We start from the raw sequence: 13,896 nt of genomic DNA on the forward strand, positions 1-13,896 counted from the left end.
AATCTATGATTAAAGGAATATAGAAATGTGGAATAAAAATCAACTTTCATTTTTGCATTTCCTTTAACAATTTGCATTTCCTCAACCATGTATTTAAGTTTGGAATTATATTATTTTTGCATTGATTGGTGCATTTATTTATTTATTTAGGCTATTTATTTGTATATCCCCTCGCAAATTTAATTATTTATATATGTTAAATAATTTAAATACTGGAACTACATGACAAGAATCATTATTAGAATGCTATAAGGCAATCAAGAAATGTCAGAAAAAAGAAGCATTATTGAAACGGTGTTATGACCATCTGTACCACTGACATTATATTTGGTTAAAAAGCATGCATATTAATTAGATAAGTATATGTGCACTGGGCAGAATTTCCTAACAAGCTGTTATTTTGCCAAATAATGCAGGAAAAAAAAATATTCTATTAAACACAACAGAGAATTTGAAATGTAGTGGAAATGACACTGGTGGGAATTTTCATGACTTTCAGAAACATGGTACACACACACACACACACACACACACACACAAACACACACACACACACACAAATGGGTGTTTTGTCAACTTTGGGCACCTTTAGCATAGTGGACTTCTATAAAGTAAAGTTCCCTTAAAACATTTTATTTTTCACACAGAGCATTTATTTTTTATTTTTCTATCTACTGACACCAGTGTCATTTCCACCACATCTCAAATTCTCAATTGTGTTTAATAGAAATCCATGGTGGATTTTTTTTTTTTTTGCATTATATCTGGCAAAATTACAGCTTGATTGGAAATTATGCCCACTAGAATTAGTCTGCTCACAAGTTATATTTACCTTGAATTTTCTTTGCTTTTATCAAACATCACTTGTCTCATATTTCATCTCAAGCATGCTCTTTTGACAAAGTTAACAAGTACACTAACTTTTGAAAAATTGATAGAAATAATTTGCACACAATAAATATTGAAATGGTTAATGTTTATTTCACTCTGCTTAAATTCTCAGTTTTAAAGAAGTCAAAATTATAATTTTTATAATGTATTTTCATAGTTTAATATTTTAACAGTTTAATTTTGATGCATGAATGTAGTTTTGTCTTGGTCTGGAAAAAGGCTAAAACAATAAAATCTATTCGAAAAAGCATTTGAAAAGTTACAAAAAGAAATGATGAAGGCCTGTTAAAAAAGTGTCCAATTCAGTTTTGATAAGAACTTTATATAACAAAAAGAAAAAAGTGGAAATCAGTTAGTTTGAATAAAAATAAACTCCTGGGACACAAACGTGCTAAAAAACACCCATATACTGTATATTACATAACTCTCTGAAATACTTAGACTGATTGGTCAATCACAGCATTCTGGTGTTACATTTTGTTTGTGTAAATATTATTTACATTTATGCATTTGGCAGATGCTTTTATCCAAAGCAACTTACAGTGTACTTATTACAGGGACAATCCCCCTGGAGCAACCTGGAGTTAAGTGCCTTGCTCAAGGACACAATGGTGGTGGCTGTGGGGATTGAACCAGCAGCCTTCTGATTACCAGTTATGTGCTTTAGTCCACTTCGCCACCACCACTCACATTATAATGTATAACAGACCATTGTCCCAGGCAACCATACGTTCCTACGTCACTGTGCTAGTTTACAATCAACAGTCTCTTTCTTCTCCCATAATAAAATAATTTAAACTCAAATGAATATTTCATGTCCATTTCTTTCTTTCTTTGGTAAGTAACTGTGTAATAAGTAAGACAATCTACAGTCAGCCGGTCATTATCACAAAATAAGCCACTTGATACAAGACCCTGATCACTGTACATTATCTCATACATGTTTCCAAATGATAAAAGTTCTGAATATGCATCTTAAACAGCTCTCAGAGAAGCTTATATTTTTCCAACTAGAAATATGGTATGATATTCAGTTTATGCAGTACTTCAGCATTTTCAGGCTGTAAATAAATAATCTCTGCCTATTTCAAAACTCTTGAAATTGGAAACTAAAACTGACATGCCACACTTTTTCTGCCTCAGATTACACCAATGTAACAATTGCAGGTTACCACTTTTTCATTGTAGCTTTTGTGGGTTAAAAAGTAATGTGTGGCAGAAAGTAGACGTCTCTGACTCAGGCAGGTGTAATGATTGCATGTAAATGCATGTTCTCTGCATTTTAGTGTGTAAGGTTACAAAAACAAGTCTTCATAAGAGAGCTTTGCTATAGGAAGGTGTGTTACACAGCTATAGTAAATCCTGTGTCATTGTATTTGTCTTGTTGCCTGTGTTACGTGGCAGTAGGTAAACCATCCCATCAGTGCTGTGCTGTAGTGTGTACTCTTTAGGGTTGTACAAGTTTCCATGTTCATCTCTCAGCTGTCTGAACACCTCATTGTAGAGTTTCCTAAGCTTCTCTTTCGTCTCACAAAGATCTCTAGCGTTCCTCTCTTTTTCTTCCTTCCTTTGATCCTTCTCCTTCTTCAGACCCTCAATCTCGTCCTCAAGATCAAAAAGACTATCCAACTTGCGTTTGCGACAGCTCTGGGCAGCCATCTTGTTTTTGCCACGCCTTCGAATATCTCTGATAAGGGTAAGTTGGGCGTGGCTGAGTTTTTTGGAGTTGACGGTTTCGTTAAATGCATCCACGGGCAGGTTGATAATGTCATGCACACTCAGCGGCAAACCCAACGCTCGAGCGCGCTGTTCATCACGGGACAGACACCGGACACCTCCACTTCCCCTCATGAGGTTTGACTGTGGTTGTCCGTTTATGAGGTTTTTTGTTACATTTTGAAAATATTCATTTTGGGTTTGATGTTTAGCATCATGTTGTGCATACGTAACAGTTTCGTATATTGTTGCCTCAGCCTCTGAGTGCAGTGATAAAGGAAGCAGATCGGTGTAATCCGATTGGCCGCTCTCCATCTCCTCCTTATCTGACTGGCCATTATTTGAGTCAGCAGTATAGAGGGATGTCTCTAGATCTACAGAGCCAGCAGAAGAAGAGTCCTCAAAATCTAGCAGGACGGGGCTGTCAGCAAATTGTGAAAGTGACCCAGGCGCACTGTTTGACTGTTCAGGTTGACTGAGTGTGCTGGTAATGAGGTTGTATGTACTAGGAAGTGCAGGGATAAACTCACTGAGGGTTGACTGGCTTGAGTTTAGCTGGCATTTAGTTAAACTCATTTGATTAAGATTCTCAGGGGGACTCGAGCTGAAGATTGAATTTGAGGCTGAATCTGTAGGATTGCTTGGATGCGAGAACATTTGTATGCATGTTTCCAGGACATCTACTGCATCAGAGGGTGTGAGTGACAGAGGTTGAGCAACCTCAAAAGAGTCAGAAACTGTCAGAAACTCATCTGTTGAGTTCTTCCTCTGTGGCTCGGAAATGTTCTGGCTGCAGATTTCAGTGACATCATCTAAGGGCAAGCTTGGGCTCTCAGACGCCAAGAGATCCAAAAATAGCTAATATGGGGAAAAGAAAACAATTAACCAGTGTCAGTATACAGCCAGATACATTTACACAACATACAGTAGTATTGGTGAGAATGGGGGCAATGTAAAATTGTAACTTGTGGTAAACTGTAACTTGTAATTTTTCTTTTTGATTTACAGACTACAACTAATCTATATGCTCTGCATTGTTTTAAGGCACATATGCAGTAATGTGTAAACAGTAATAGTGCTATTAAAGGAATGTTCCGGGTTCAAGCTCAATCGACAGCATTTTGGACATCATGTTGTTTTCTACAAAAAAATTATTTATAACTCATCACTTGTTTATTTATTTAAAAAAGAAAAAAAAGAAGAAAAAAAGAAAAATGACAGTTAAAGGGAGGCATTTACAATGCAAGTGAAAGGGGCCAGTCCATAAATATTAAAATACACATTGTTTCAAAAGTATACCCCCAAGATGGAAACATTTTGTGTTAACATGATTTTAGTGTGATAAAATAATATATATATATATACACACACAGTATATACTAAAGGCATTGCCATTGCAATAACTTCTGCCTCCACTAAATTAGTCCACATCCTCTCTCCAAAATCACACCCCCCACAGACATGTCAGCAACCCTGATGCCAACAAAGAGCTTCTAAAGGTCTTCTTATTGGCCAAACAATTGATTTCTCTGGGCATATCCCTTTTTGCTGTTTACATAGACTTATGCTGTCACAGAAACAGGTGTACCAGGGCTACCTCAAGGCACCTATTTCATTAATATCTTTCTGGTAGTAGAGGCAGCATGTGCATGCTATTCAATAAAAAAATTGCTAACAGAACCTTTAACCCACTGTATCTCAGAATAGATAAGAACACACATCAAAGAAATATTATCATTGCTTTATTACTTACTAATTATTTTATTTGTCATGAATATTGTGTTTAAAGCAAAATGTTTCAGTAGGACCTACACTATAATTATTTGAAATTAGTATACTAATTTTAACAAAAATATCTGATCAGCTGATAGGTCAACAGTCTTCAGCTAGATAATTTAATGAAATAATGTTCATATTTAAAAATCTTTTTTTTTATTATTTCATTACTACAATTGCAAAAATTACAAACTACAAAAAGTGTTACAATTTCCCCTGACCTCAAGCCAAGATAAAATCTTGTTTACACTTCATCAGCATTGTTTAATTTCAGTTTCTCACAAAATGAAATGATCACACTTCTTTTCCACAGGATTTTCCTAATAGAATTCATTATAAAATATAATCCCACCTGGTGACAGGTGCATACAGTATAAGGGCTAGAAATAGCATTTTAGCTTAGAATAAAGCTTAATGGTCACATGACAATTTACACAGTTTACAAGTTCTGCTGCTCCAAACTTCAAAACCCCACAGAGTGTATACAACGACATCTTTTTCTGATCGTTTGTGGATTCTGTTCATAGAATGAGGCAGAAAATATATTATATGTAGCTTTCTATACAATTATGCTAAAGGCTACTTTAGTTAGCATTTCCCATATAAACATCCTTTATCCTTGTGAAAAATATCCAAACCTTATAAAAAACATTGACAAACCATATATCATTGTAACCGTTTATTTATTGGATTCATGTTTCATCTGTCAAAGCATTTCTGTTTTCTGTAAAACTGAAGAAACATGCTGTAGATCCCAAGAGGAAGTTCCTCAATGACATCATATCCACATTTTCACTCATAACAGTGTGAAAGTGCCCTCTTTCTGCATTTATAAATGAAACAAATCATAAGAAAGTGTTTCAAACCACTCTTTTGATCTCATCATTTATATGGATAAAGGTTTTCATACTGAATCAACTACATATTGCTTGACAAATGACAATAAAATGCAAAGTAATCGCTTCAGTAATCAAAATACTTGAATGTAACTGTATTCTGATTACCAACGTATTTTGTATTTTAAGTACGTAATCCCGTAACATGTATTCCATTACTCCCCAACCCTGTTTGTGATTAAAGAGATTGGCGACACTTTACAATAAGGTTGTATTCGTTAACATTAGTTAATGTTATAGTTAACATGAACTAACAATGTAAAATAATATGAAATCATTTATTTATATTTGTAAATGTTAAGTTGTATGTTTACTAATATATTTTTTACATTAAATTTGTATTTGTTAACATAAGTTAATGCATTATGTAGTAACATGAACTAACAATGAACAGTAGTTTATTTAAAAATTATTATACAACAGCTAGTTCCGGTTCTCAAATCTGATTGGACAAGAGATGTTCCATGAGTACTGATGTCTCACAATCAGCACTTGGACGCTTCACTGTGTATCACTTCGCTTGTGTTTGTGGCACTCTAAACTAAAGTGTAAGAGCAGTGCAGATGTGTAGAAGAGCTAGACGTCTCTTTGTATTTTACACATCTTTTGAACTAGCAACGGCAGATCCTAATCCTTAGCATAAGAAAGTAGTTCCATGCAGTAGTTTTGTTTTTTTTTGTTTTTTTGTGACAGTCCTTATTTTTTCCTCATTTTTTTTATTTACTTGTTCTTTGAACTGTTGTATAAAAGTAATATCACATAAGGAAGAGTGCTGTATGGCCCTAAATCAGCATGGCTGTGATTTCCTGCGACCAAATCACTTCCGTGCTGATGTAGGGCCATACAGCACTCTTCCTCGTGTGATATTACTTTAGCATTAACGAAGAGTAACAAATTAGCCTTAACAAAAATTAAAAATCATTGTTGGTTCTTGATATTAAATGCATTAACTAATGTTAACAAAAAAGTGTTACCAAGAAATGTTGTGTGTCACAACTACCCCGTTACAATTGGTCACCTCTAGATTATAATAAATTTGGCTATGGTTTTCAGGTTCAGTGGCTATGTGCTATAAGATGCATCATTGAACCTATTATAATTACTACTATGTAACAGCCTAATTCTAAAGATACTTTGTATGAAAAATTGCAGTTACCAAAACTGTGTGTGTCTACCTTGTGTGTATATATACCTGTAGGTCAGGCAGTGACAGTAGTTCACTTAAGTCCTGCTCCTCAGAAGGGAGCTTCTGTGTTTTTGAGAACAGCAGGGCAGACAGCAGGGGATTCTGCGTAACTGGTGAATGCTGAGTAGACGCTGTAGTGGGCACCGGCGGTGACATGGGCATGGCCTAAAATGAAATAAAAAGAACTCTGTAGGTAACACTGTACATTAAACACCAAATAGAGTGTGTTTAGGTGTGTGTGCAGGCATTATTCTACGGGAGTTTTTTTCTTTTTTCCTTTTAATTTAATCCCCCTTTTCTCCCCAATTTGGAATGCCCAATTCCCACTGCTTACTAGGTCCTCACGGTGGCGCGGTTACTCACCTCAATCCGGGTGGCCGAGGACAAGTCTCAGTTGCCTGAGATAGTCAATCCGCGCATCTTATCACATGGCTTGCTGTGCATGACACCGTGGAGACTCACAGCATGTGGAGGCTCATGCTACTCTCCACGAACCACGCACAACTTACCACGTGCCCCATTGAGAGCGAGAACCACTAATCGCAACCACGAGGAGGTTACCCCTTGTGACTCTACCCTCCCTAGCAACTGGGCAAATTTGGTTGCTTAGGAGACCTGGCTGGTGTCACTTAGCAAACCCTGGATTTGAACTCGCTAATATACTGTGCGTATATTAGCTTCAAATTTCGTTTGACAAGTTGTATTTATAATGTATTACTGTTTTAAGTCTTCTGATTTTAACTCAAGTGTTACATAATATGAAGCAGCTGTTTTTACACTGATGCTGGACATTTGTTATAAATATTTTTGGTTTGTGACTGTGATGGAAGATTTTGGTTATACCATTAACCCCTATGGTCTCGGCAAGTTGTTAATTTGTGCCTACAGGTTAAAATATGTAATCCTAACTTGGTGAAATTGTTACCTGGGTGTTCACTGGTAAAGGATTAGGCAAAAACTCTCCAGTCTCCTTGTCAAGTTTCTGTAACCTCTGCATAACCCTTTCTAGCTCTCTCTCTCTCTTCTGTTCACTCTCCCTCGCTCTCCTGGCGTCCTCCTCCCTCTGCCGAAGACATCCATCAAAGATCTCTCGCTCCACCCCCAAATCAACATCCTGCCTCCACAAAATATCAATCAAATCCTAAACAGGGAGACATAATGAATAACAGATCATTTACCATGTTGTCTTTGTCTGTGGCTCTTTGTCTGTGGCCACACACACACACACACACACACACACACACACGCACACACATACAATAAGACAATGTTTGCATGAACCTTCTGTGCACTCTCACAATATTACTTATGTAGTTTTTATGTTAGGCATGTGACTTTTGCATTTATATTCATTTGCTTGGTAGGTGTCCTCTTACCAAGGCCACCTTCAAAATGCTTATACTGTATGTTCATCAGGTTACCAGTCAAAAGTTTGGACACACCTACTCATTCTTTAGCTTTATCATTACTTTTTCCCCACATTTTAGAGTAGTGGTAAAGACATCAAAACTCAAATGTATGTATGAGAAGTATGTAACATTTATGTAACCAAAAATGTTAAAAAATCAAAACTCAAAACAAATCTTATATTTCATCTTTTTCAAAGTGGACACCACTTGCCTGGATTAAAGCTTTGCAAATTCTGTCTATTCTTGGTCCAGCTCATCCATTTCATTTCTTTTTTTTTTTCTTTCATTTTTTTCTTTCATGCCATTTATATTTGTCTACTAAACTAATTTTAAGTATTTATGTAAACCTAAGACCTGGGGTAAAATGGTTTGGTAACACTTTACAATAAGGTTCCATTCATTAACATTAGTTAATGCATTAGGTATCATGAACAAACAATTAACAATATATTTTTACAGCATTTATTAATCTTTGTTAATGTTACTTAATACAAATACAATTGTTATTTGTTAGTTCATTTTAGATCATAGTGCATTAACTAATGTTAACAAATTAAACTTTTTGAACGTGTATTAATAGTAGATGTTGCAAACATTAACCAAGATTAATAAATGCTTAAAAGTATTGTTCATTGTTAGTTCATGTTAACTGATGTTAACAAATGTAACCGTATTGTAAAATGTTACCAACAGTTTTTAAGATCATGAGAAACATAACTTTTGGCAAGTGTGTCCGAACTTTTGACTGGCTTGACTTGTGTTCATAAAAACGGTAACACTTTACATTAATGTTCCCTCTGTTAAGGGATTATTAAAGCAGTTCATTTTTTTCTCTCTAATATTGTTATTATCTGTAACTCAGGCAGCTCTTGGGCACCTTTCTTTATATAGATCATTTGATTTGTGATCTATATGCTCTTTTTCAAACTCAGTAAAAATATTGATTACAAAAAAAGAAAAGCAGTTCATTAATGACTAATTATTCATTTATAAATGCTTTATAAATCATTGATATGCAGTTATAACAACGTGCATTAAAAAGGGCGACTTTCATGCAATAGCTGCCTAACAGTGAGCCATTTTACCTCACGTTATAAATGCTTAAACACTTATTCAACATTAGTAACCTATGAAAATGTACTGTACCTTATGTAAAGTGGGCACATATGAAGCATTTATTAAGGAGTTGCCAACATTACAAACCTTTACATAAAAGTTCAGTGGTTTAATCATCATGAGGATATTTTATATGATATATGCTGTGAATGAGCATGAATACCTGAAATGTTTTTTGCAGAGGAATTTAGGTAACTAGGACTGGGTAGAACCCTTTTTTTTTTTACATCAACATCATGAGGAAATTGACAGCGCAAGTGAGTCAAAAAATTATATAAATGAATATAAACACAAAGCAGACTGTAACAAAATGACATTATTCCTCCTTTTAATCTCACTATAATATTATATTTTGCTACTTTGTTACATAAATTATTCATTTGATGTTTTGATTAAAGTATTGGGTGAAAGTTTCCCTTTTTATGCATTTTGCTATAATATAAATTATTTATAATGCATTTGTAATTGACTTATCAGTCATTAATGAACTCCTTCATAATCCTTTAACAAAGGGAACATTAAAGGGATAGTTCACTCCAAAATAAAAATTCTCTCATCATTTACTCACTCTCATGCCATCCCAGATGTCACCTCTGACTTTTTTCTTCTACTGAACACAAACAAAAATTTTTAGAAGAATATTTCAGCTCTGTTGGTCCTTACAATGCAAGTGATTGGTGATCAGACCTTTGTAGCTCCAAAAATCACAGAAAGGAAACATAAAAGTAATCCATAAGACTCCAGTGGTTAAATCCATATCTTCAGAAGTGATATGATAGGTGTGGGTGAGAAACTTAACAATATTTCAGTCCTTTTTTACTCTAAATCTCCACTTTAACTTTCAGATGTGAAAGTGAAACTAAACAGGCACCACATGTGACTTTCAGATGTAAAAGTGAAAGTGGATTAAAGTGTTAACTTAAAAACTGTATTTTATTAAAACAGTACAGTATGTGTTCATTTCTCCTTATCAGAATAAATACAAATGCACAAACACACAATTCAGCTGAGCAACATATACAACTCTTGTAATCAGTTCCTTTGATTTGATAAAATGGTAATTGGAGAGTTTATGGGGCCTGATTGTACATGTGGTCAGAGGTTGTGCTGCCACTGAGGGAGCTTATCCACAATGATATATGACACCAGGCCAATAAAGTGGTTTACTGTGTCTCTGCTGTGCTTTCTACTCAAAGTAAATTTCAATGACATCACTGGTAGAAATCTGATTCAAAAAAATAAAAAATAAAAAAAATACAATTTATCCTTAAAATAAGTGTTGTATCCTGGGGGATACAAACATTTAAGAGACTAAGGGTGGGGACAGTGGGTGAGTGGGCCATAATTCTGTAAGGATTATGTCTAGCTAGGCAAGACAAAAGTCCACACTTTTAGGGAAACAGATCTAATATGTTGGAAAATAGCAGTAAATTGATTTGCTAAGATATTTTTATGTTCCTGCCCTTTTAAGCATTAAAATGATGGGGAAGAAAAGGAAGGTGAGGAAGAATGATTCAATTTAATTCAATTTGAATTCGCAGCTCCAAAGGTGACATCGTTATCTAGTTCCATCATAAATTCATCTGTTTTAATAAACCAACCCTCTCAAAAATTCACACAGTAGAGAACAACAGCAGTCAATAAGTTATTATTTACTGTAGTTTCGAAGCTTAATTTGTAACCAATTTTTACTGCCATTTCAATTAAAACAAGCACACTATCAGTGATGTGAAAGATACTACCAACAATGTTTACAACGAGAGAGATACAGAGAGCTGTGCACATGGTATACATCATGTAGTAAAAAAGCATATTTGATCACTTTTAGTGACCCCAAGAACAGGGACCCTCAGTGTATGTCCTTCTTCACTGTTTCTAGGTAATGTTGTTACACCAAAGGCCATGACACTGCGGTGAGTGAAAGTTACATGTGCTGGGGCACAAATAAAAGTGAGCGCAAACCAAGCTAAGCACAAAGCATTTTTAGTGGAGTCAGCCATTTGACCTTGAACTCGCTGCCCTCATATTGGAGTCACGCAAGTAAATAAATGCTCCAGATTACACATGACATTATGAATGGTTTAGAGAGATTTGTCTCGCTCAGCAACATATAGAAAACAATCCATCAGATAATAGTAAATAAAGCCAGAACAAGAAAGACTGGGAGAAAGAAAGGTATAAAGGTGAGTTGAGTGAAAGGTGAATGTACACACCTACAGCTGGGTGGTGAATGTGATGATGAAACTGTGTGAAAGTGTAGACAGGGTGATAGAGCCTTGTGCGTATAAAGGACAACTGAAGAACTGATATTAAGTCTTATCACTGGGGATACTGGTTACCCACCCTGAAACATGCAGCAGTGTGTGCAGATGGCTCAAGTGCACCTCTTAAAATGTTAATTTAAACAGTCCAGTCACTTGAATTCATGACGCCTGGGACAAAATATTTTTGAGTGTTATCAAACCTCAGCCCAGGGCTTTTCTAATTGGGTACCCCCTCAACAACTAATGAACAGACAATTTCAAAATGGTAATATATGCTCTAATTGCAGATTATTAAGCATGATTTGAGTATAATTATTATATCATACTGTCCCACTTGAATATACAGTGTCCCCCAAAAAAGTGTGTCTGCACTGGATAGTAAAATATAAAAATAAATAGCAAGCAAACAGATTATGATAGATCTTTTCTCAGAACAAACTTCACTTGCTATTACTCTTAAACAGCTGGTCCCAAAGTAATTTTTAGTTATGACGTCAGTTCTCCTCAAGTTCAAGTTGATCATCATGTTAACTATAGACCTGTTCCACTAATGTTTGACAGAAAGTATCTAAATAATTGTGTCTTCATTTTGAACTGTATATTTATTGTTTTTATCATTTAAAACCTAACAAACTTCTTTTTGTGAAATTTCTTTCTTGAAACGTGTACTTGTGCTATCTTTCTATTAAATAAATGCCACTTGGTTTGATATTTTGTTATTTAATGCAATGACAACAATAGGTTTTAAGGGCGACTGTACTGTATAAATACAATAGGGCAGGTAGATACGTTCTCCCCCAACTTTTGGAGAACCTCAAATTGTCAATATTACAATTAGTATTGTTTAGAAAACGTCCTGTTTTTTGTTCCTCCCAAACATGAAATGAGATCTACTTCACGATGATCATAATAAAAGGTCTTTGATATTATGATACTGATATGTTTTTTGTTTTTTTAAGCTCTATGTTGAAAGAAGTCCTGAGTAATTCTTAAAACTTTTACCTAAACCTAAATTGAAGATTGGATGTTGGGCTTTATCTTAAATTGTTGCTCCCTGAAAGGCCTGACAGACAACAATGCAACATCTCTACTATTATTATTAATATTGTAATAATGGAGCATTTTGCAATGCTGACAGTAAAGGTAACAACAAACCCCTTTATTCATTGGAAAAGACCAAACAGTCATAATATTTACAATAAAAATTCCCGAAACTGACATAACCTTAGAAAAGTTAAAATTACAATAGGTTTGTCATAGTTTCCCCCCAATACATTTGGCATAATTTCAATTTGCAGCCCACTGGATTCTCTCTGAAGCTCAGCAACATCTCAACCAGGGGTGTAGCAATCATTTCAAAAGAGAGGGGGACAGAACGATTAGCACAAGACAAACATAAATATATAAGATATATTTTTAAGGCTCTCAATCGATTACAATTTTTTATTGAATTAATTACATGATTGACCAGTGAATTTTAACTTTTGCATTTACACATTTGCTGTATGAAAGACGGCGTAAACACACTTGCCCTGTGAAAAAGTGAGGGGGACATGTCCCCCGCATCCCCTGCGTATTCTACGCCCATGATCTTTCCCGGAAAACTACTTCAAAGACGTTCCTTCAGATGTTCTGTAGCTTTTAACCCAATGAGTCTTTTAATAATCTATTTCATACCTGAGAATTTCATAATTTCCATCAAGGCAACATTCTATATACATAATGTGCATTTTTTTTTTTTTTTAGACTTACCGGTTCATGTTGAAACTTGGCTAAAGGGTTTTCTTCCATGTTTTCTTCCAGTTGATGTTATGAGGGGATTGTTAGATGTAACACCGATACAAGTCAAGATTTGACAGCGCACATGCGACTGCCAAACTTTTCTGAATCAAATCTAACGACACGCGAGTGTAACAGAACACAAATACAGACTGGACCCGCCTAATATGACCATCAGCCAATCAAAACACAGATTACATATTCAGACGGGAGCCACCCCTGAGAGCTTTTATACCTATATAACAACCTCCGCGTTTTTACCATAGAAGAGGGCGTAACCTTCAACCAATTTTTATTTAATTTAAATTTTAAAGTACTTTATTAGCATGACTGTGTTTTCATACAATATTACCAAAGCATTAATACACAAAACAGATAATGACAAGACAAATAATAATAATAAAACAGTAACAAATAACAATAAAAATTAGAATTAAAATAAGGTACCAGGTAATTAAATAAAATAAAAAACTATAATAACAATATACACTATAAAATATAAAATAAAACGAGCATTTAACAAGACATTACGAACATAAAAAAAATACTGTGACCGAAGTACATTAAGGCAGTGATTGGTTTCTGAGGGTGTGCAGCTCAAAAATGAATTTTGCTGCAACTGATGCATGATTGTCCTCCCCCAGTAACACCCGCATTTGATCTGTTTCTGCTGAACTGGAAAACTGTGGCATGAGGTTTGAGAGTTTGTCAAAGTATTTCTCTCTCACCTCTGTAAATTTCTCACAGTGAAGAAGAAAGTGTGTCTCTGTCTCAACCTCACTAGTGTCACATAGAGCACAGACTTGTTCTTCCTTTGGAAGAATTTGGATGTTTGTCTGTGTCTGCATTTTTCTATGGCCAGC

General features: G+C 35.1%; 1 protein-coding gene across 1 annotated transcript; it reads right to left on the reverse strand.

Moving 5' to 3' along the window:
* Nucleotides 1–994: 994 nt before the first annotated feature.
* LOC127448930 (endoplasmic reticulum membrane sensor NFE2L1-like) lies at nt 995–13,162 on the reverse strand. Its single transcript, XM_051711918.1, has 4 exons — nt 13,007–13,162; nt 7,391–7,606; nt 6,472–6,630; nt 995–3,465 (listed from the first exon to the last, which is right to left on the reverse strand). The coding sequence occupies exons 1-4, from the start codon at nt 13,043–13,045 to the stop codon at nt 2,242–2,244; spliced, it is 1,638 nt and encodes a 545-aa protein (XP_051567878.1). The 5' UTR covers nt 13,046–13,162; the 3' UTR covers nt 995–2,241.
* Between the last annotated feature and the right edge of the window lie 734 nt (nt 13,163–13,896).

This window comes from Myxocyprinus asiaticus, chromosome 12 (assembly GCF_019703515.2).
Source record: "Myxocyprinus asiaticus isolate MX2 ecotype Aquarium Trade chromosome 12, UBuf_Myxa_2, whole genome shotgun sequence".
Lineage (NCBI taxonomy): Eukaryota > Metazoa > Chordata > Actinopteri > Cypriniformes > Catostomidae > Myxocyprinus > Myxocyprinus asiaticus.

What these genes read in the sequence shown, in the direction of transcription:
- LOC127448930 (XM_051711918.1), bottom strand. Translation starts at nt 13,045, where the DNA reads ATGGAAGAAAACCCTTTAGCCAAGTTTCAACATGAACCG. An exon ending in CCAAGTTTCAACATGAACCG is followed by an intron (nt 7,607 to 13,006) that starts GTAAGTCTAAAA and finishes CTCCCTGTTTAG; the next exon opens with GATTTGATTGATATTTTGTG. An exon ending in TGTCACTGCCTGACCTACAG is followed by an intron (nt 3,466 to 6,471) that starts GTATATATACAC and finishes TCCCCATATTAG; the next exon opens with CTATTTTTGGATCTCTTGGC.